The following is a 25554-nucleotide window of genomic DNA, read 5'->3' as shown; positions in this document are numbered from 1 at the left end:
GCACGCACAGCACGCTTTGCGTCCTCTTTCTTAATGCGGGCTGCCAAAGAGTGGAATTCTCTGCCGGCGTCCATCTTTCCAGAGAAGTATAACATGGGAATTTTCAAGAGACGAATTAACAGGCACTTTCTAGGCGGGCGTGACTTACCACCTTAGATCTCGTCACCACTTTCCATCAGGTGGGACTAGGGTCAAACGTCCACCTATCTAAGTTTAAAAAAAAAAAAAAATTAGTATTATTACTATGTCCACTTGTACAATGTACATAACTTGTGTTGTACGCTACTATTTGCTAATATCATTATAACATTGCTTTTCAGTTAATTGAATAATACAATTATGAATAAGTAAAAATATTAAATTGTACCTTTATTTTGATCCCAGTTTTCCCATAAATTAATGAAGACATTTTAATAAGAAAATGGAATTTACTGAAATACTTCATGATAAATTATATGATGAAATACTTCATCATATTTCATGATAAATATAATATATTTACATTTAAAAATATTATATTTATCATGAATTAATATGATGTCTTCTGATGTACTCGCGGTCTGATGTAATCGAATCATAATTTAGTCTGATAGGATATGTAATAATTGCTTTCGTATAAGTGCTCTATCAAGAACTAAGAAGATTTTTCACTTCTGCCTTTCCATAATTACTTAAAAGCTTCTATTTTTCCACGGCTAGTAATAAATAATCAATTCAGCCATAATTTGTAATGAAGTAGAAACAAAGGTCTTCAAATGCATTCCAACCCATAGTATTTGCCTATCAAGAATTCAAATTATTCTCAAGAAGAAAATTATTTGTGTAGAGTTACTCAAAAATGGTTCAACTATAAAATCTGTATTCAGGTGGTTGCGCTACTTTATTTTTTTCCCTAGCTGTTCCATCGATTTAAAGCTATATTCTTTGTTGTTTCAACACGTTAACGGCTAATAAACGCGGTCGGAATCTTTTTGAATCGGCTGGAAATTGCTTCGTAAATAGAAAATCTTGACGAGTTTTCAATGAATTCGTTTTGTTGTATCGCTGTTTTCTTTTGTTGTAAGTGGTAATGCTTCTTTTCATTTTTCTTTAGAATACCATGGAAACGTGCCTTGACTCATATAATAAGTTATAATGCTTCTTTTTTTTGCTTTTTTACCTGGAGATGGCTAATGTTGTTGGTAGTATATTAGTAGAATGCAACGATTTTCCCACTCCTATTTAATCCAGTTCTTGCATACGACACAAGTAATTATTTGCTATGTTTCGAATAAATAATAATCCCAGAAGATATTATTAGCAGTAACTTGAAGATGATGTGACATGATTTTACTGGTAACGTAAGTAAAAATATGAGACTAAGAAAAGCTATATAAAATAGTCTATTTAAGTAGCTACTTGATATTATGATAGGTACATATACACACACATGATCTAATTTCTCAGAGGCCACAGATTAAACAAGATTTGTAGAATGTTTGCACAGATGATTAACACCATATAAAATGTTACCATATTTTATTTTGTGACTCACGATCACTGAAACGCGTGTATTCAATAATTGTAAATATTGATATAACTAGCACCTCGTCCCTGCTTCGTATGAATAATAACAAAACATAATAAATTGCTTGCTTATCAATCAGAAATCATGTGTTCTACTGGTAAAAAATGTATTAATTTTTTTGTTAGTATCTCCAATGCAAACATAGAAAAGATCAGATATTTCCAAACATAGGGAAAATCGTATAAGGCAACAAAATCTTTCTCTCTATTCTGAGAAATTTCGATGTGAATGATTAGAGACAAACAAACATTTCTACGTCAAATATATTTTTGCAATAATACATATATGATTCTATTATAAAGGAAAGATAAAATCAAAGCAGGTTTTCGTACACGTGCAAAAAGATACTATGTAGGTAAGACTTACAATTAGTTCACTGTGAATTGGGAATCTCCACTTATTGTTTCAATTAAATAATAAAATAGTTTGGAAAATCCAAAAGTGCACGCCTCATAATTTTTTTTTAATAATTATTTATTAATTATTATTTTTGTTTATTTAATAACAATTAAACCACATCGAATCAGACCCTGAAAAATGAAAGGGTTCTATTCCTGAGCATACTCAAGCGTAAGAGAAAAAAAAAGACTCGATTAGTAAAGTATTTCGGTCGCTATCGTGTTAACAAGAAAATCCTCCGCACATACAGACACACGGACGTCCAAGACAGAACTTTTTTAAACTGTTTGTTAACTAGTTTAAATAACAAAAATGACATCAAAAATATCATGAATGTTAAAAATAGTGTTTTTTCTTAATATGTGTGTGTATGTATTATCTTACAAGTGCAATGTATGATACATAAAGACATTTTAAGTTTGAAAAATCAGATGTTTTGCGCGAAGTGACAGTAGTACCCACCTCAACGCTTCGCTTATGAGGCGTGCAATAAATTTAAATAATTTAAACTACTCTGAATAAATTATTAAAAGTTTATCCAAGTCATTTTAAGTTTGGTAGTGTCATAGACTCTACCTATACATAGTAGGTACATTTATATGCCGCCCCGGCTTCGCCCGTGGTACATATTTACGTTTCTCTCCATAAAAACCATCCTCGTACCTACTTCAAGGAATATGATAAAAAAAGAATTATCGAAATCGGTATAATTATATAATAATCGAAATAGGGATTCGTTTTTATATATTATAGAGATTATAAATAAAACACAAGCACAAAAAATTTGATAGAAAGAGGCTCTAGATCTTATATATGAGTCTAATTTTATAAAGAAGTAGAATATGTTTTAGTCCATATATAAGTAAAAATAATATATTTGCAAACCCATATATTATTTACGAGCAAAAAACAAATGACTCTGGTATTTAAACTACAAATTATATAATAAACTGAAACTCAAACTTTACAATTAAGGAAATTAGTTAATATTAGTTGAAAAGTGTTAAAAAATTAGTTTAGTGTCGCTCACTGGAGGTCATGTGTTCGATATTTGTCTCTATTTACTTTACAAATTTGTAGCTATCCGGAAGTTTTAATAATATTTCAATATCATGGTTAGACGAAGTCATATTATTATATGAAGACAATCTTTTACATATTATAAGATACATCTTTTATATATAAACCTATTAATAATTAAATGTCTTAATAATCCCTAAAAAAACACGAATATTTCGTAAATATAATTATTTTTAAACAATATAATTTTTCATCATTAACTAAACTGCAATTAATTTAAATAATTAAGAAGGAACTCAATATGTATAAATAAAGGTACTTATTCCTCTTAAGTGCGAATTAGATGCAAAATACAAAAATAACGTCATTAACAGCTAATATAAACTTCAAACTAGTACCTATTTGTATATAATTATCCTTCTATCAGTTTATTTATCCTTCTATCAGTTGGTTGCCTGGAAGAGATCACTCATAAGTGATAAGGCCGCCTTCTGTGCTGTTTTTCTTTTAGAATAAGTTTTTTTTTTTGTATTTTATGTATTTTGGCAGCACAATAAAGAGTTTAAATAAATAAATAAATAATTTAGTTACTTCAAGTACCTAATAAAACATCCTCTAATTACCAATTGTTAACAATTCAGAATTTACTTTGTGAATTCAACTTCCCACTTCAACATAACTAGTCATTACTTTATTATTGTCTTATTGTTAGATTAGGATCATAATTATTTTATAATTTCGACCTTCATGGGCAGTGGACACAATATTAACAGAATCTTGGATAAAGTTTATGCGTCGTCGGCCATGTTGACAGGGTATTAGCGGGCTAATATTTGTAATATCATGGTAAAATCTGATAATATAAGGTTCTATTACTACAGATAGTATAATACTATCTATACTAGTATTATTACTATGTAGTATAAAGTAGGTATTACTAAATAACTTGTGTCGTACGCTACTATTTGCTAATATCATTATAACATTGCTTTTCAGTTAATTGAATAATACAATTATGAATAAGTAAAAATATTAAATTGTACCTTTATTTTGATCCCAGTTTTCCCATAAATAAATGAAGAAATTTTAATAAGAAAATGGAATATACTGAAATACTTATTAATATTTAACAATATTATTTATCATACTATGATGTCTTCTGATGTACTCGTGGTCTGATGTAATCGAATCATAATTTAGTCTGATAGGATATGTAATAATTGCTTTCTTATAAGTACTCTATCAAGAACTAAGAAGATTTTTCACTTCTGCCTTTCCATAATTACTTAAAAGCTTCTATTTTTCCACGGCTAGTAATAAATAATCAATTCACCCATAATTTGTAATGAAGTAGAAACAAAGGTCTTCACATGCATTCCAACTCATAGTATTTGCCTATCAAGAATTCAAATTACTCTCAAGAAGAAAATTATTTGTGTAGAGTTACTAAAATGGTTCAACTATGAAGAAAGTTAAGTAATAAAATTATAATATTGTGATTTCGCTTTTATATAGCCGCGACTTAGGTCATGCTTGCTTGAACAGTATCTACGGAAAGATGCAATTTATGATACGTTGCCAGCGTAGGTCATGGAATATGGTGTATAAACGATGATAATATTGCATGTATTCTTGTAATTTCTATTTGGAATAGAACGTATTTCTAGAAGTTCTATGTCAGGGGAAGTAGACGACAATACATGCAGCCCCTCAAATACTTTTTCAGCTGCACTCGATGTACTTTTATGGTTCCTTTTTTCTAGATTGTTATTATAGAAAGATATTGCTAACTAATCAGGTTTACAAGATATTTTCCATACAGGATAGCAGAACTTTGCTTGCTTTTTGATGAAGCTTGGACCAGTGACTAATGACTAAATATTCTACAATAGAATGAGAAATTGAGAGGTAAACTGAAAGAGATTTTCGTCCAATTTTAAAATGGAAAATTTTCGCAACACATAAAATATCTTTCTTGTTTAAAAATGTAATAAATAGTGTTTTAACAAAATAGAGATTAAAGTTTCTAATCTCCAAAAAATGATTTACATTTTAAATTGTATGTAAAAAATATCATAGTGCAAGAAAGTAGAACAAATTTTAGATACCATATTATAGTTTGATATAACCGTGCCGGTCAGTGAGCGCGGCGGTTGTAATTATCCGCTGTTTTTATTTTTACTTTACTGCGATGTTCATTTCCATAACCGACTGCGTCAAGTGCGCTGTACCGTGGCTAGTGATGTGCCCAAATTGTATTCACTTCCGTGTGTTTTTATTAGAAATTGTCTTATGAAATAGTGAACTAGATACATTTTAGAAATAAATTGGCTCTTTCGTTTATTATCGTTTATTACGTCTATTGAAGTTTATATTATTTTATTTTATTAGTTTAAGGGTAACGTTGACAAAAATTCTAAGACTATCAGGGATATTATCACAACAATCGCAAGTAAACAGCGAATTTTGCGTCCAAATCTTGTCATTTAACGCAACAAGGAAACTACTCAACACAACGCATACAAGAACAATACAGTCACAATTACAAAACTTAGTAAAATGACAAGTACCACAATGACGTCACAAGATACCAGAGCGCATCACTAAAGCGCACCTTCCTCGTACTATTCAGTTTAACGTGCCTTGCGCATGCGCGCGACCGTCTCTACTTTCCGAGTTCTAAGTTACGAATTGTTTTTATATGGCAGTGAACCGACTAAGTGTTGTGGGACCTTCCGGACGATTTGACAGTGGACAGTGGAGATCCTCACAAAATGGCCGGGTAATACCCAATGTTTACTGACCTTGTTTATTCCGTAGTATTGTCGGGTTTCATGATTTGTAAATGTTTTATCTTATACAATTTTCTTGTTGACCGTTCGTGTTAGCATTGAGTCGATGGTTTTGTAGTAACACCTGCACTTGTGCATGTTATGTTTATTTCATAATTATTTGCTTGTAGAGTAAACACAACAGACTCATGGATTTTGTATAATTAATTGTCTTAAGAAATTATTATATTATGAACATTAAAGGAATAGAATATAAAAATAATCATAAAATCTAACAAAAACATACAGTAAGGAAAATTTTACAAATATTATTTTTGCACGATAAGTTTTTGTAATAAAAGAAAAAATAGCGAACACAAGTAGATATAACATAAATAATTATTTTTATTGTAGAGGTAATGAATGTCTCTTATTTAAATGTTACTGTACGTGACGACCTTCAAGTATAAAACTACGTTAAAATAGAAAAACCATAATATCACAGAATACGAGATATCAATCATAATTGCACAGCTATTTGTACTTGAAATAATGAGTAAATTTACTTCCTTAGAAACTTGAATTCCATACTAAATTGGAGCATTTAAAATTATGGGTTTCTATCTCATAAATATATAAGAGAGGCTGTGGTAGTTAGTCGTGTCTTTTTATCACTCTTCTATTAGCTTCAACTGTATGTTTGTATGATTTCTTTAGATTTTGATCCGCTCATAACTGACAGATTTATTGAAAACTTTGTACACTTATCAATGATCAGTAAGAATACAATAATTTCATGGGTTTATCGTAGTTTTAAAACTTTATTTAATATTTTGTGTGTGATGTATTTCAGATTTGTTTTAATACATAGAAGCAAAATGCATTAATACTTTTTAGAACCTTCAATAGGAAGCAACCTAAAATAACGTCCCTTCGGTTGTAACGCTCCCATTTATAAACTCAAACTCAAACATTTATTTATTCAATTAGACTTCTCCTAGAAGCACTTTTGATTTGTCATTACATATTTTTAACATTTAGCATCGATTCGGAAAGCAGTATCAACGAAGAAGAACCGGCAATAGTTGCTCTTTTAAATCATGTCAGTATTACAATAATTATACCACAGTTCTATGCTAAACAGACGTACCTACAAAGATCTATAAATATTTCATATTGCATTTAATTTAATAAGTCTTTGTAGGATTATGTCATAATTCTCTTACGAGGTTTGCGTGTTTACTTTTGGAATCGATTCTATTGAAAGAGGAGTTAATATTATAACTATTATGATCTTTAAAAACTTAAGTAATCTATGTCGTCTCGCTTGATATTATTATTAACAACTAGCGGTCCGCCCCGGCTTCGCCCGTGGTACATATTTACGTTTTCTCAACATAAAAACCATCCTCGTACTTCAAGGAATATAATAAAAAAAGAATTATCGAAATCGGTTCAGCCATTCTCGAGTTATGCGCTTACCAACACATTTTGCGATTCATTTTTATATATAAGATGATGACTGATGACACTAGTAATTAACAAAATGAATTCGGATAATCACAATTCTTTTTATAAAGTTATAAGATATTTTTTAAAATATAAATTGTAATAAATAAATCATCTACAATATCCTTATAAATTAATTAAAAAGTAATAAACAACTCTATTATAAAACAGTTAATGAATTAACTATAAGTCACTTAAATGATAATACAAAAACATCGAATCACGTAATCACATTATATCTAAGAGTAATGATTCTTTTTATAGACTACTAGTTTCCGCCCGCGGCTTCGCCCGCGCAGTCAAAGAAAAACCCGTATAGTTCCCGTTCCCGTGGGATTTCCGTGATTGCGTCATTTTCCCGGGATAAAATGTAGCCTATGTCCTTTCTCGGGTATCAAAATGTCTCCATACCAAATTTCATGAAAATTGGTTCAGTAGTTTAGGCGTGATTGAGTAACAGACAGACAGACAGAGTTACTTTCGCATTTATAATATTAGTATGGATAATGAATGAAAAATAATATAAATATCACTATCATTAATGAGTGTAATGTTTTGTATACTTAAACACGGAAGGAGTTATATAATCTGTGGCTAGATTCAGCAATATGAAAAATTTTAATACCTGGTGCAGAATAACTTGCTAAATGTAACTCTACATTATGGTAATGAGTAATATATTTTTCCATTAATTTTTATTCCAAGTGTATGTATACGTACATTATATAATATTTATTAGATACCGAAAGAAAGCATGTTTGCATTGGGTCATTAATGAGAAAACAAATGTTTTTGTTTTTTTGAAAAAGACTTACAGTTTTCATATATTTCAGAATGAATTCTAAGGTAGGTACTCTACATTGAAAGCGCTCTTACAACAAAAATATCTACACCAAATCTACACCTATAAATGACAATTCACAATATCAGTCCGTATTTAATTTAACAAACATGATTCATAGAAATGTAAAACAACCCCAATGCAAATAAAATAATATACCTAGATGTACCTATTACAAAATTTTAATACTTAATAAACAAAACAAAAAACACTATGACACATCCATTGTCCCACTAAAACCAACATTAGTGATAACTCTAATTGACATTAAATTGTATTTAGAACGGAAAAGAAATTAAAAGTTAATTACAGATTGGAAGTGAAATGAGTGACATGATCGTAAAATGGTAATGCGACGATAAAGTAATTGTTTCAATACACGTAAACACGTGAGGATGAAATATGTTAAATATAGTGCGTATATGTTGTAATTGTAAGGAAAGTATATGATGTATGGATTACGGAACCCTATTAATTAGAGTCCAAAGTCTTTAATAATACTTATATTACAAGCCATATTTAGATTCCAGAGTTAGTCTGTCAGATTATCTACCGAATAAAATAATTTAGCTTTCTGCTACAGAGTTCGATGAACTAACCACTTAATAATTTCATTACGTGAAGTATCATACAAACCCTCCCTATTCCTTGCATTCCAGAAAAAAAATACAATTATACTGGTTCGTATTTTAAGAAGAAGCAAGAATCAAATCTTAGTATATTTCCGTGTTTTCCTATAAAATTAATCTAGAAATTAACAGTATCTTAGTCAGAAGGAAGATGGTTAGCAGTTTCGTCAATAATACAAGACAAATGGGCACTCAAAAATCTCACTTCAAGTCTGGAGTTCTAGCATTGGACCCTTGATACTTCTACATAATATAACAATAAAAGCCTAAAACCACTAGGCCAAGGACAACACTGAGAATATATAATTAAAAACAGCTAGAAAACCCTATTTAAAAAAAACTAAAAGTGCGTTTCAAATTGAAATGGTAAACACGTGAAAGTATTAAGAAAACATCAAAATATGTGTATGTAGGTTGTAAAAGGCCTCTAAATAGATTGGAACGTGAATTATCATCACGTTTCGAATAAAACTTGGTACTTTTATACGAAAGAATATTAATATTTTAGTGATATGTCCACAGATTACGTAAATTGTTTTCTGGTTGTGTAATTGTCTACAGAAATAGTAGTTTATGAAATATGCAAGGCGACATTTAATTTTTAATTTTTTACTTTTAGTTATTCTGTTAAACTTAATATTTTTTCCAGCTGTGATTTAATTTAGCATTTTATAATTTGGTAATTGATTTAAAGGCTGATATCGCTTCAGTCATAATTTTTTAATAGTAAGAATCACTTGAGTAAAACCGCAGGACGATATAACTCATAAAATATATTAATTATGATGTCAAATCCTTGATAAACTATTTCACTTTATTAAAATTAAATTAAAATTAATATCTAAATGTTTCACATAGTTTTCCTACTCTATACTAACAAGGAGATAGCATGTATGCAAGAAGGTAAAATTAAAGTTTGTTTTCCTTAGAAAATAACTCATAAGATTGCCTTTGGAGATAACAACATCAAGATGCATAGCAAAGTGTACTATAATAAATTATGAATAGTATTTGAGTTTATGTTGTGTTCCTTATACGTGCTTGGGTTATATAGTCTTTTGTAAATAACAATTAATTCGATTTATTTACTTTTGTTTTGTATGTAAGCTAATAATGTCAAATTATTTATAACTAGCGGTCCGCCCCGGCTTCGCCCGTGGTACCTACATGTTTACGTTTTTTTTCATAAGAACCAACCTCGTACTTCAAGGAATAGATTCCGCAGCGCACGCGATGACAGAATTTTTATTAAGGAATTTTATACACCTTGGGTTACACTCTTGCATTTTTGGTAAGGATCTCTATTTTTTTTGAACGAATTTTTGAAATCGGTCCAGTAGTTTATGCGTGAAAACCATACATACATATAAACCTTTCCTCTTTATAATATTTATATGTAGTATAGAAGTATAGACAACATATTTTTTTTCACTTAAACAATTAAAATATTTTTTCCCTATATTATAATATACGTATGCTATATTTAAAAAACTAATCCGATCGTAGCTATTCTTTAAATATGTTTACATTATCTTTAACTAAAGAACAAAATATCATCGATTCGGGTAAAATAACTAAGTATATTGTTCACAAAATATCACTTGCTTTATAAGTTGTTGTAAAAATTGAACCCTTAAAAAAAACAATTGTATTTGGAACCTATTTTTTGGGATGGTCAAAAAGGTCACTAGCCTCTCTGTATTCATCAAATGATTATAATAAGAAGTATTCAACATTGAGTACTTAAACAGGGGATAATCACAGGTCTATGTTTTAAGAACTTCGTCTTAGGGAATGTGACAAAAGGTCACTAGCCTCTCAATTCGTCAAATAATTATAATAAGAATTTATACTTAGTTTAACTCTAAACAGAGGATAATCACAGGTCCTTACACCGGATATAACAGCCAAGCATGACAATACCGGGTCAATGTTAGCCAAACAATGGTTCTCACATTCTTAGTTGAAATATAAGATGTTTTGGTTAGTGATGCTTTGGAATTTTCCAGAATAAGTTCAGTTTTATAAAACAGAGGTGATATTTTTGCAGGAATATGCTGTAATGTAGAGGGAAGTTTTTCTGTTGGAAATCTTGGAAAAGTTAAATTGCCTACAATGTACCAAATGTATATTTCAAGTACAAGACGTGTTAATGATAATATTTTTCGGGCATAATTCAATTAAATCAATAAATATGGGTATTCAATCAAAGTTCTGAACGATTATAATCATTTCATTCATTTTGATATTTAAAAAATCTTACACGAGGCATTTTTAAAATATCATTTTAATAAAAATTAAGTATGAAAAGTCAACCTCGCGCACTGCATGACCAATTATTTAATTGACCCCTATAATTGAGTCATTGACAGCAATTATGAGCCGCTCAAATACACAAGATATAAACAAGAAAAAAATATTTCAATGCAATTTATAGGCCTTTTTTATCTGGTTAAGAACGATCGAGTGAAATAAAATGATTTGTTATTTATATTTCTTCAGTTTGTTATCAGATTATAACGTTAAACTAAGCCAATTCTAGAAAAAAAATTTTAAAAGCATTTTAAATTTTCAGTTTAAACATTTAAGCCAAACAATGTAAAAATAATATAACTACATCTACCTCATATCTCTTTGGAGAAATGAGACTGCTTTCTACATTAAAATAAATTAAGAAGATTCTAATTGAGAGTAAATGTCTGTTAATAATATTTTACGTTTCTCCATAATATTTGAGTTAGCACACACAAGACTAATTATTTGAATGATCAAGGGGCCATTTCTATATAGTCTGCAAAAATAAGAAAATCTATTATAATTATTGAAATCCAGGACTATTATTATTTTTTGCTGTAATAGAAATAAACTGCGTTGCTCGCCGTAAATAATTATACAATAAAATCACTAGAGCTATGCATTATTTTTAATTACCTTCTTACCATACCAGTAAATCATCATAACATCTCGAATGACGCAATCCTCGGATTAAAGATTTACAATGCAAATTATAAATATCTTATGTATTTGCATGTAGTACTCATTTATTTGCTTTATATGCTTATACTTTATATAATACTTGCTTTCCGCCCGCGGCTTCGCCCGCGTTTTCAACGAAAAACCCGCAAGGTTCCCGTTCCCGTGGGATTTCCGGAAAAAAACCTATCCTATTTGTTAATCCAAGTTACCCTCCATATGTGTGCTTAATTTCATTGTAATCGGTTCAGTAATATTTGCGTGAAAGAGAAACAAATACACACATACACATCCTTACAAACTTTCGCATTTATAATATTAGTAGGATTATTATTATTAAACACACTATGTTTCTGCTCACGGCTTTTCCCACTTTATCTTAAACTTAAGAAATTGTATACTAAAACCTTCCTCGAGAACCACTCTATCTATTAGAAAAAACCACATCGAAATCCGTTGCGAGGTTTTAAAGGTTTAAGCATACATAGGGACGGACAGCGACTTTGATTTACCTATACTATGTAGTGATACAAAAACATGGAATATTTAGAGTTACTATTTATCCATTTATTGTTAGAGCCATTTAAATACAATAATTACTTATGACGTGACAACGTCTTATAATTCGATAGAGCCGGCAGCACGCACGAAAAAACATGACTCATGCGGCGTTACCTCGCTCTGAGGCGTTCCATGTGGCTTGAAGTGCAAGGGAGAGCGCGGAACGAGCAACAAAGAAGCACAATCGGACGTTGTCACGTTCAACTATCGCCAGTAAACCGACTTTACAGACAACCAATTTTTTAATAAATTTGTAAATATACACTTACACACAAGGCACAAAAATACAGTTATTATCTATCTCAATACCTACTTCATCAACTTTTTTTACGAAATACTTCATGTTTTGCAATCAATTGCCTCTATGTCACAGATACAATAAAATATAAACAAATAGGCACTTATTATAGCCTAGATTACATTAATGGATGTTTAACAGTCAATCCATACTAATATTATAAATGCGAAAGTAACTCTGTCTGTATGTCTGTTACTCAATCACGCCTTAACTACTGAACCAATTTGCATGAAATTTGGTATAGAGATATTTTGATACCCGAGAAAGGACATAGGATAGGTTTTATCCCGGAAATCCTACGGGAACAATTTTTTCTTTGTAAACGCGGGCGAAGCCGTGGGCGGGAAGCTAGTTGACTATAAATGATTGCAAAACGTTAAACAGTGTCAGTCATGTTGATATTTGAATTGTAGGAATGCGTATCTACCACCTAAGTGTACGTTTTCAAAACATACATGTGTATGAACTGCGGTATGAACATACATATTGATGCAATTATTACAATCTTTATCAATAGTGCAACTTGTATGTCTGTATTTTTTTTACATAATGAATTAATAAATTTATGGAGGAATAATTTTATTTCAATTTGTTTATTGGTTAAATAATGTGTAGATTTTGACTGTTTTCATGGGTTTATGTAAATGATAAGAGATCTCTGACTGACTGACTTTTTTATAAATCTAATATCTAATCTTTATATATAAAAATGAATCGCAAAATGTGTTGGTAAGCGCATAACTCGAGAACGGCTGAACCGATTTCGATAATTCTTTTTTTATAATATTCCTTGAAGTACGAGGATGGTTCTTATGGAGAGAAAACGTAAATTTTTACCACGGGCGAAGCCGGGGCGGACCGCTAGTATAATTATAAAGGCGAAAGTTTGTAAGGATGTATGGATGTTTGTTACTCTTTCACGTAAAAACTACTGAACCGATTACAATGAAATTTAGCACACATATAGAGGGTAACTTGGATTAGCACATAGGATAGTTTTTATCCCGGAAATCCCACGGGAACGGGAACTACGCGGGTTTTCCTTTGCAAACGCGGGTGAAGCCGCGGGCGGAAATCTAGTCTTAACTATTTAAAAATCAATGCGATTCTGGTAGTTTCTTAAATAAAATTTTCCTAAACATTTTAAAGTTCGCATAGCATAAGTAAACGTCGTTGTCCATAATATAATACAAAATAAGTACCTAGGTATTCAAAAGATTTTCCTCAATTGAAAATACGAATATAAACGTCAAATTATCTACAAAACAAAGTATAATTATACATCATTACTTCGACGCGGACAAATTAGAAGGCGTTAAAAGCAAAAAAATAACGATCTCACGTCATCCTCATAATTATTCTTTCTAGAATAATTGAAATAAAATCATTTTATTTCAACTTTTTTATGGCTTGGTAACGAGATTGTTGAACTTTGTAATTAATCGTTTTTTTTATCTATATAAATATTTTTCAAGAGCTTGTTTGTTGGTTTAAACGCACTAATCTCAGGAACCACGAATCGGAAAATTATTTCACTGTTACATAGTCCATTTATCGAGATAGATTAGAGACTCATCATTACACTAAAACCAATAGGAGCGGATCAATGTGGGTAAAACCGCGGGGCACAGCTAGTAAAATATACCCAGGAAAATCATTTCCAATTAATTATATTATGAAATGTCTATTTTATTTATTATGCCGGATAAAAACAATTGTAACAACTTGGTGATAAGTTATCATGAAATTTCTTTTTATAATTATTAATTATAACAATAAATGGCTATAAATAAAAATTAATGAATGAATAAAAACGATAAACCTCCAGCTTAATAAATAATATTTATTAGAAACATTAACAGCTGTTATTAATAATTGTGGTGCAAAAGTTGATGACAAAATAAGTTTAGAAATGATATTATTTTTAACGGATTTTAAACACGATTTAATAATCATATCTATAATATGTATTGTTTATATATACATTTCGAACATTTTACTGCGACAATATTAAATCATCGTAATAATATTATGAAATATCATACTTATAATATTATAAACGCGAAAGTTTTTATGTATAGTTGGATAGATGGATGGATTTGCATGGATGTTTGTTACTATTTCACGTATAAACCGCGATACAGATTTCGATGAAACTTCACAGGAATATAGATACCTACCACATGATGTATGGAAATAGGTACTTGAATATGTACGGGAGTTGGTCGCAAAATAAAATAGTCTAGCATTGACTACATCAAAACACTTTCAGATTTAATCGATATATTGTCAATTATATACGCATATATCATGTCTTCCATGCTTCAAACACGTGAAAATATTCAAATTTCACCGTATAATAATTAAAGTTATTAGATCAGTATTCCATCTAAGAGTTGCGTGTGATCTCCGGTACGATCACGTTTTGTACGTGATACAAGAAATTTGCTAAATACGAAACATTACACGCAGTTTTACTTTTTATTTATGTGCGAGGTTAATTGTTAACTGCAAGGCCCGTGGTTATAGGTCAGTGGTTACTTTAATAGTTATCTCTTAAATGTTCTATTCTATCTTTACAAGAATAAAATTTTGTATCACAGATCACTACATAGTATAAAACAATGTCGCTTTCTCCGTCCCTATGTCCCTATGTATGCTTGAATCTTTAAAACTACGCAACGGATTTTGATGCGGTTTTTTTTTTAAATATTATTCAAGAGGAAGATGTTAGTAAGTATATAATTTATTAGGTTTTGGTCAAAGCGGGCGAAGCCGCGGGCGGAAAACTAGTCTTTTATATTCTATTCATATATTTTTTGGTGAAATTCGATAAAGAAAGCGTGAAAATGTTTTTTTGAATTTCACTATCACTTCGATACCGTGTATAATTTTGGGGTTCAGTATAAGAAATCTAATTCTACTAAAATTATGACGACGACGGAAACTTACACATAATATAAGCACTTTGTTTAATTTTTTAACAGTAAAGTCGGTTAAACAAGTTCAGGATTCGCTACCAAATCGGATTTCAAGGAAATTATTGATCATCGATTTGGTATGAAGTGCTTCATCAATCTATATTATATACTAGTTATATAATACAATATTATAAAGCTGAAGAGTTTGTTTGTTTGTTTGAACGCTCTAATCTCGGGAACTACTGGTCCGATTTGAAAAATTCTTTCAGTGTTAGATAGCCAATTTATTGAGGAAGGCATGCAAGGCATATATATCATCTTAAGAAGGTTATATATCATCTCACTAAGACCAACAGGAGCGAAGCACTGCGGGTAAAACCGCGGAGCACAGCTAGTGTGTAATATGTATAATAGTAGAAATTTCCTCCAGCATCTCACTTCCACCTTGTTCCAGACAGTCAGACGGATATTGGACTTCTTCAAGATCCAGCTATGCACAATTGCCATATCCCTCACATTGTTCAACACCGTGCGACTGCCACGAGAAGCCTTCAAGTATGGAGACGTGCCATACCTGGCGGTCTATTCCGTGTGGCTGCTGGTCGTCGGTCTGCCAAGCATCATGCTGCAATTGGCAATGGGACAGCTAAGTCAGCAAGACGCGGTCGGCGTGTGGAGAGCTGTTCCTATATTTAGAGGTAATTTTCTGGGAGAATTATGGGGATTAATTCAATAAATACCAAACTAAAATCGCTAATTGAAGTTAATTGAATAATTAAGTTAATTGAAGGTTATAAGTAGCTCAAATACGACTGATATTGACACAGTGTTAATAAGCTTTTTAAATCAATTTGCTTTTTAAACAACGGATTATTAACAAATGTATTTGTTATTAATATTAAAATTAAGTTGGATTTAAATTACTGTTTTTCTGCCATCAATTAATTATCTTTATTAGAATAATCAAATTCTCTACTAATACTATACGATAATACTTCAAATTCTCGGAAAACTGCTACCTACGTATTCGACGCCAAGGGTGATGGTTCTAAACCCTTACTAGACTCAAACACATGCATATTATAATATTATCACTAAGATAACTATGTATGGTACATAAATATAAACTGTACTTTTTGATATGAAACTTCTTTAGGCGCGTTAAGAGTAAAATTTGAAGGTAGCGTCATGGCAATACCGTCACCTCATGGGGTATGACGATGATTTTGGTATCGGTGAATCTTGCCAAAGAAGTGTCACTTCAGACACGTGTGCTCGGCTCACACGCTCTTTTTTTAATTACAGGTGTCGGTCACATCAAAGTGCTGACGTCATACCTCTGCTGCACCTACAACATGGTGTATGTTGCGCTGTCTGCTGCGTACATGATTTGGATTGGCAAAGGCTCGTTCCCTCTGAAGGACTGCACTAAGATACATTTGACTCCGGTATGTATTGCAGTTTAATTTGTTTTGTACACAATGTACGAATGTAGAATCTATATTCCTGTACGAAATGTCACAAATGAACCGTGTTTGTAATTGCGTTTTCTTGTTCTTTATTCCTAATGTTTTGAACAGAGATCATAATCAGAATTTTCCAACCAGCAAAACAAGGAGCGAATGCATGTAAAATCTGTTATTTTATGCTAAAAAACTCAAAAAATCCTGCAAAATAACGCATACCTGGCAACTGAATAATGCAATATTAATCCCGTTCAGGCTTTTAACTAAAAATATTACGAATGCCTTTCGTATGCGTATTTATTAATGCGGATTGCCAGAATTTGGCAGCAAATTAACACAAATAACAATAAATAATGCTCTTAATAATCATTTATCATTTTATCTGAATCAATAGTTGCAGTCGTTACATAAAATAACAGTGTGGTACATTATCAGGTTTTGGTGGAATGCTTATCCGAATATTACTTACTTATAATGTTTATTTTTCTTTGATTTCAGGATGGGTACGAGAACAAAATGAATGCGTCTGAGTGTTTTAAGTAAGTTTCCCATTCTTTAAAGTACTATTAATGAAAAAATTAAGAAGTTTTTTGGTGAAGTTTTTTGGACATGCTTTTATTTCTTTACTTCTTACTTTTCCGGTTTCAGTAGAGTTTTTATAAATTAAAAATAAATTTAAATCGACCCTATATCTTTTGAATAATACATTAAAATAAGCTGCTTTTACACATTAACTCTTTTATGAACATTTTTTATTCTTAAGAAGAACTAAGTCTGTTTTCTATACATTCATAATGAATACAAAAATAATATCGTATTTCAATTTCAGTTCAACATTTCTGGCGCCGTTCACTGAACAACCTCAGTATCTGGGTGTAATGGCCATTTTGATATTCATTTTATGGTTCTTTGTGCCTCTTATGTGAGTATTATTGTAACTCTTATTAGGATACTAAAAATTTAACTTACCTGTAAAACAGAAACAAGTTAAATATGTCAATTCTGCTTTAGATTGAGGTAACTTGTTATTTGAAATCTATACTTTATATTATTGTTATGGTTATGAGTTATGACTGTTGCAATTTTTAAATGATACTGCGGACCTATTGATATTCATTTTTGCCCCTAATGTATGCCATTTTATGAATACCTATTCACAACTTAACGGCTTGTTGCTGACTCTTTGTTAGAAAATGTACGCGTGCGAGTTAGTGTTTTCATATCGCCTACTCGACTGCTATAAACGAGTAGTTTCAAGTAGTTAAGGCCAGTTACACACAGTGCTTTGATAGCAGTTCTGTTACAGCTTTAAAGTAGATGCTTTTATACCTAAAAAGATAAATTGACTGAAGAAAAAGTTCGAAGAAAAAGTTCGATATTAAAGTTTACTAATAGGTTGCAGTCAGGAAAAACAGCGTCTTCATGAAGCACGTAATTCTGTCAAAACTAGGAATATTATATTCATATTCATATTCAGTTCAAGACATAGATGTCATAAGTTGACGTCATGTGCAATCATGCCTGCACAAAAATATTCATAGTAGTGTGTTGGTAGTTACAGACAGACTGATGATATTCCAAACAAAAAATGTCTCGTTAAACTGTTATACTTTAAAATTCCATTGCCCCTTCCATCCAAATATGCGTTAACAAAATATGAAACCAATACTTTTACCCTTGGCTCATTATCATAAATATTTACCCAATTACACGGCCAGTGTCATCCATGGTAGCGCTCTATAAACTGAAATATACGCGTACTCATTTTGCCAGCCATCAAATTATCATGCGGCAGGTTAAATATTTAAACTAAAATCAACTGTTATGAAGAGTTTATTAACATTATCGAGCGATTAAATGGGAATTTTCATAAACGATCCACCGTATGTTGATCGGTTATTTTTGTTCGGTAAATGCGGTTGTTTATAGTAATTTAATTAAGTATTGTTATTTACTTTTAATGCTGCTGGTTTACAGTGCAAATTGGGATTTTTGATACAGGATATGATCGGTATATCTGAGTATTTATTTACTGATATTTGTGGTAATGTAGGAGGTTCATTTTTCGAGTTCGTGAAAATCTTTTTCAGTCGGTACGCGGTTTAGAAACATCAAATTAACTTGTACTTGCGATGGTTTTAATGCGCTAATTACGTACCTGTCCCCACCACAGGTGCAGTCTTACATGGTTATAAAATTTACTTTTGACATTATGTGTTATATAATACTAGAGGTCCGCCACGGCTTCGCCCGTGGTACATATTTCGCAATAAAAGGTAGCCTATGTCCTTTCTCGGGTATCAAAATATCTCCATACCAAATTTCATGCAAATTGGTTCAGTAGTTTAGGCGTGATTGAGTAACAGACAGACAGACAGAGTTACTTTCGCATTTATAATATTAGTATGGATTTTACTATGGTATATTTTATCAAAATTACTGTTCATAATTGAATTAATAGCGTATCTATAAATGTAAAATAAACAGTGTATTGTTTATTAAACAAAACACCAATAAATAAACAAACAGCTGGTGCTGTTGTACAACATATTATTATGTACCAATTACCGACCTTATAGAAGGAATTCTACCCAATATAATACTAGCCGGTATTCCATTCTTTCCTCGGGTCATCCTGATGTAACAAAAATATAATTTAAAGCATTTCTTACTCGATAGAGCCTTCTTATGGTAAAAGTTGTTTTGAAATCATACCAATAGGTAGTTCATGAGTTTTTTCGTGCAAACAAAAATGTTTCCTCTTTATACCTAAAAGTTAATATATAGATTAGATCATTTTATACATTATTATTAGTTTTACACTACAAAAAATGTTATTTTTCAGGCTACTCAACCTCCACAAATCTCTAAAAGCGGCGCTGATGATCCTAGCCCCCATTCTCGTCGCTCTAGCCATAGTTCTATGCGTATTTATATCCAATGGGAGCATATTGAGCAGAGTGCTACAAATAGACTGGTCGATGTTAACCCGACCGTATATTTGGCAGAGCGGGCTGGTGCAGGCATTGCTGTCAACGTCTGTGATGAGCGGCTATGTGATCAGCACTGGAGGAACTATTTATAAGCACTCTGATGTGAGATGGTAGGTTTGTGTATTCATAAATGCTAAATAGGGGAACTTCTTAATGTCAGACAGTCACGTTATTACCTTTGATTTACTAATTGCGTTCGTTGGTTAGAGTTTATCTATCTATAATTTTGTTTTTTTAAAACACAGACACTATTTTTATTGTAACTCAAAGACACTGTGATACTATTGCAACAGAAAAAGTTTAACATAAAAAAAAATTTCATAGTATACGTAATTTAGAATTAAAATCATAATACTAGAAAATTAATTTTCTAATACAGCTCTACTATAACTTCCTTCCAATTTCCTTCCAGGATATCCGTACTAATAATACTAACGAACTTAGTATCTGGATGTCTGTGCGTATTCATGTGGGAGTCAATAACGGGAGACGGGAATAAAGACAAGAGCTTCATAGCTATATTAGTGCTTATATATCAATCTTCAGTGAGCGAACATAGGACGAAGGAGTGGCCTCTGATTGCGTTCGGCGTGGTTCTTGTATCGGGAATTATAACATCGGTATGTGGTTTAAGTTTACTTTCAATAATGTATGGTTGTAAATACAAGAGCTTCATAGGTATATTGGTCCTTATATATCAGTCATCGATGAGCGAACACAGGACGAAGGAGGGCGTTCGGCGTGGTTCTTGTATCAGGAATACGTACGGTACGGTATAATTAATGTTGTTAACATTTTGCTGGTAATTTTCACGTAATATGCAAATCATTATAATAAATATGAAGAATATAATAAATATATTATTATTTTGTTAATATAGCATTGATATTAGTATTAGTTCTATTTCGCAAATATCTTTTCCATAGTCACTTAAATGTTGCAGTAAAGGACCTAAGAGCTGATTATTCAACCCTTAATAAAATAAATCATAAAATTTCCGAAAATATAACTCCATAAAATATATTTGATATTAATACGCGATGCAATTTGTTCACCAATCCAATAGAATACGCAGATTACCGAATTTTACTGTGCCCCGCTAAGCCGCGGTAGCCCAACTGTTAGGATATAGCTTAAAGTTATACCAATTTATTAACTGGTTTTATTTCATAGTTCAAAATTCAATCACAATTATGTGCGTAAATGTTTGGATTATTAAGTATTGACATTTGTGTTCATATCGTCCATGCTATGTTCAAAATATTAAAACTTGTTAAAATTAATTCATTAAAAAATTAGAATCCACAAAGTCATTCAGGATACGGCCTTTATAAAGAGAAAAATAATTTTTGTAATGTAATGTTGTCATTATGATTTTGAACTTACATAATTTTTGAGAAAACTACGTTCGTTAAGTACCTACTAACTTATACATACAATATTAAAGTATTTAGTATTAGTTTTAATGGACTAAATTTTCCCTATATTTTCATATCAATTGAAATAAGACCCCCGTATTCATTAGTTACTTAATATTTAATATAATACCTGATATTCAGCAAGGTAAAAGCTAAAAAATATGTGAAAAAGCCTGTCCCAATTTACACGAAACTTGGTTATCTTATTATAATTTGCATATATTTTGAGCCCCAAGCAAATCCAATTTGTTTCCAATTTTACATTATTGAAATATGTATTCTTTGTTTTAGAAATATTCTTTTTTGTAAAGTAATATTAAAATTAAATTGTTTATAAGTTATCTTCAAGAGCATGTTTATAAATAATTAATAAGCCATTGATGTATCTTTAGTTTGCTTATATGAAAACAGGTCGAGGTTTTTTTAATACATGACTTCGATATTCTTTGTTATAAATATAGTTAAAAAATTAATCTAAAAATAAACGTATTATGATTTGCTAAGACCAAATTTAATGTGAAGTACCTATTTCAAATATCCTAATAAATAACATGACAAATAAGTTGCTTTTTATATCCGTGGGTCAGTTTCTCCACACTGTTAAGGTCACTGAAGCCTATTAATTATTGACGTATATAATTTCATACATTTTTTTTTCTTCTGATATAATTATGTACATATATGACTTAAATAGAACCTACTCATGAACACACTGCCTATTAGCCTTTCAATTTGTAATTTATATCGAAGGATATATATCCACATATTAAAGAAACATATCTAATTCTATAAACACATATTCCAGTTGGTCCTTCTCTACCCCGTGTACGACAAACTACACCGGCTCACTGGCGATCAGTGGAGGCTCTTCGCTGCAGCTACATCTGCTCTCGGCACCGCACTGACCGTGGCTGTGCTGTCTCGAGGCATATCTATAGCTCAAATGCTTGATGACATGGTCGTACCTGTGTTGGTCGTGGCCACCACTGCGTTCGAAGTGGTTGGATTTGTTTTTGTTTATGGTGAGTGGTGTAAACAAGTTTGTAGTAGAATGGAAACGATTTCAAATTGATCATTTATATGACTATGTGTAAAACTGTGCATACCATTAGATAAAGAGTTATAGTTATCATATTTAGTTTATTTAATTAAGTACACGAAATAGGATGAGGGAACACATTTCAATGTAATATTTATTATTTTTGCAAACTGTTATAACGCATTTAATTCACTTAATTTATCAACGAAAAGTGCTTAAATGGTCAAGACATTTAAATTAGTTCATAAATTACTATTTGACACATAAATTACCTTGTATTTATTCCAGGTTACTTCTACCTCAAGTCCGACATCAAATTCATAACTGGCAGCAAATTATCAAGATTCTGGATGGTGATGTGGTGGTTTACACCCGTCCTGCTAGTTGGTGTAACTGGCTGGTGGCTGCGCGCTATCATCAGGGTGGCATGGACCCAGGGTCAGAGCTTGTGGCACCTTGTGGGCGTGTTCATTGCTATACTAGTGATTCTTATCATATTCGCCGCGATTGCTGTGGCGAAAGAAGAACAGTATAATTTGCTTGCGGTAAGTTGTTTTCCTGAAAAATATTGTGATTTAAGTAATAAGAGTAACAATAGGCATTATTTCAATAATAAGTGGATATGATTCTTGAATGAATGTGTGAATACAGTTTTAAAAACGGCTAGTAGTCTAAAATGTTGATAGTTGAATAAGGACACAAAGATAACGACCCATTCTTACACATAAAATTATTCCAATTTTGTTGCCAACTTTTTTAAATTATACAATGGAATGTATCGTGCACACATTATAATATTGTACAAAACGAGACAGCATACACATTTAAACTAATATAATCAGCAATGCTAGGATAGAAGAAATAAATATAATATTTTCCTTTTGTTTCAACAGAAGTTAGCAGCCGCGTTCCACCCATCTCGTCTCTGGGGACCAGAAGAGCCATTAGCAAGATACATGTGGATGTCTCAGCGATTTGCCAACGAAAACCTCGCTGCAGAACAAGAAGCTACAGCTGACACTAACTACGCAAACCTAAACAACGACTATCCTACAAAAAACGATATCAAATACAACGAAAATTGGTTCAAAGAAGACATATACCAAAAACCTCCAAAGAGCGACTATGCAATCGAATATATAAAAAAAGACGCGTATAAAGAGTCAAGTCCCATATATTCAGTTCCCACAATAGATAAGAAAAAGAGAGAGAAAGAAGACACATTTAGATCACCAAACATCTGTATAGCGAAAGGAGAATTGGGTGGTGCAATAAATTGCAATTGCAATAGGCACTTCCAGCTTAACGTACCAGATTTAAGAAATAACGAGATATCGACTAGTCTATAGACTTTGTTCATGTACAACGATTGCTTTGTCTAGTCGCATTAGGAATAATTTAGGAGTTACGACGGTTGACGCATTTGTATTAGCCAATAATACAATACGATAAAAATGTGATAATACGTAAGCGATATTTATTTTAAATAGCCCATATTGTATAAGATTTAGAAGTTTTATGAATAATGTAATGTGCTATAGAATCCTTAACATGAGTGATCTTCAAATAATTGTGAAAAACTGATTTAAGCCCGACATTTTAGAAACGAGTTCCATTGAAACAGCAAGCTTAGATAGTAAATATTAAGGAGAGAGGAAATCATATTTTGTTCAACAGTTCGCGTTACTCGCGTTGATATATTAAATGGAACACATTTGGCCTTCCTGTACGGTCTACACTACGTAGAAAACCTGGGAAAAATAAGTGTTCAAAATGATAAATGAATATAATGACGGGGTCGCATTACTCTGCGGGGATATTGTGAAAATACTAAACAAACTGTAGAAAATTATAGATTTGGTGATAAATTTGGTCATTTATTGCTATTTCTTAATAAATTGGTAGGTAAAGAGAGATATCTGGAAAATAATTTAAATAAGAGAAATCTAAGAAAGGAGAATCAATGATTTTTTTATTTTTCGTGAGGAAAAGGATTTAAATAATAATGTCTTATTAGTTTAAGATGAATTAAATATACAATATAAACATCAAAACATGTTTTATTTTTTACCTTATGTAATCTATCTTGGGGCTATTTTTACGAACAAAATTTATTTAAGGAAATAAAAGGCTATTTATTAAATAATACTATAAACTATAAACCTAAAACATAAAATACGAGAGTCTTTATTACTTCAGAAGCTATAACCACCCTTTTATCGTAAAAGTAAAACTTATTTATAAAATAACGACTTAAAAATGTAAAAAATGATAATCACGGGGAACATAGCAGCGGAGAAAAAATGAAAAATGAGTAAAGTTTCTGCGTAAATCTTTGGAAACACCTTAAAAGAATTACTTGTGAATTGCGTTGCTTAAATTGTATACTTAGTTATAGTGATTTATTGCAAACAACCCTCACGATAACAACTTTGTTTCGTTTGATTTTTTATACAAGATATTGTATTTTTAGATAACTTTTATGAATGTTAACATAATCTGAAACCCAAACTTATGTCATGGACGTCTATAATGGGCTGGGCGACGCACATAACATATTAACATATTAACATCGGGTATTCCGTCTGCTCGTTTGCCTATACCAATAATATTTAAAAAATCTATTTTAAAAAACTAAATGTTAAACCAGCTCAATACAACTTGTTTAAATAAATTAAAACAGTTTTTAGGGCAGCAGACACCGATTTATTAAGAACAAAACAAATAAATTACTTACTTACCTGAGTCAATTTTATGTACTTATGTATCATTATAGTAAACGTATTTTCATCTATCTTTTTTCTTTCCTTCTTTCCAAAATTTCACAAAAAAATACAGCATCAAATATACAACTTTTATACATTTAGGGCCGATTTTTCAATGCTTGGATAAAACTTATTCGTCGAATAATGTATAAAACTACCATTTTAAAAACGTATTCTAATTGCCCGTATTTGACAGTTTACGTGACATTTTAATATTATCGTTTAATACTTTATTGGACGGATAAGTTTTATCCAAGCATTGAAAAATCGGCCCTTAGTAAATAATACAACTCAAAATGATTTATCCACATGTTTTGATGGACTGTATTAAAGGCCTGGCTTAGCTCCCATAATAGAGGTAACGTAATCCTCTATCCAAGATGA

At 31.2% G+C, this 25554-nt stretch overlaps 1 protein-coding gene across 2 annotated transcripts; it reads left to right on the top strand.

The window, feature by feature from the left end:
- Positions 1-5623: 5623 nt before the first annotated feature.
- Positions 5624-24459, top strand: LOC149909142 (sodium-dependent nutrient amino acid transporter 1-like). Of its 2 annotated transcripts, none has more exons than XM_090101374.1 (10): positions 5624-5768; positions 15944-16187; positions 16795-16937; positions 17454-17494; positions 17785-17877; positions 19801-20058; positions 20361-20568; positions 22172-22388; positions 22694-22950; positions 23299-24459. In XM_090101374.1, the coding sequence occupies exons 1-10, from the start codon at positions 5688-5690 to the stop codon at positions 23752-23754; spliced, it is 1998 nt and encodes a 665-aa protein (XP_089957500.1). In that variant the 5' UTR covers positions 5624-5687; the 3' UTR covers positions 23755-24459. The 2 variants fall into 2 exon arrangements, with proteins under 2 accessions (XP_089957500.1, XP_089957502.1); XM_090101376.1 differs by having other exon boundaries at positions 5629-5768; positions 15948-16187.
- Positions 24460-25554: the final 1095 nt, after the last annotated feature.

The sequence above is a fragment of the Colias eurytheme genome, chromosome 4 (assembly GCF_061535395.1).
Source record: "Colias eurytheme isolate Ceu_HAF_F1 chromosome 4, ilColEury1 Martin Lab GWU primary, whole genome shotgun sequence".
Taxonomy (NCBI): Eukaryota; Metazoa; Arthropoda; class Insecta; order Lepidoptera; family Pieridae; genus Colias; species Colias eurytheme.
The sequence above is the reverse complement of the archived record's forward strand: the minus strand, read 5'-3'. Positions and strand labels throughout refer to the sequence as shown.

Bases quoted from the DNA above. Each gene is read 5' to 3' on its own strand.
- LOC149909142 (XM_090101374.1), top strand. From the start codon at position 5,688: ATGGCAGTGAACCGACTAAGTGTTGTGGGACCTTCCGGACGATTTGAC. The intron at 16,938-17,453 runs GTATGTATTGCA...CTTTGATTTCAG, and splicing joins CTAAGATACATTTGACTCCG to GATGGGTACGAGAACAAAAT. The intron at 22,951-23,298 runs GTAAGTTGTTTT...TTGTTTCAACAG, and splicing joins AACAGTATAATTTGCTTGCG to AAGTTAGCAGCCGCGTTCCA.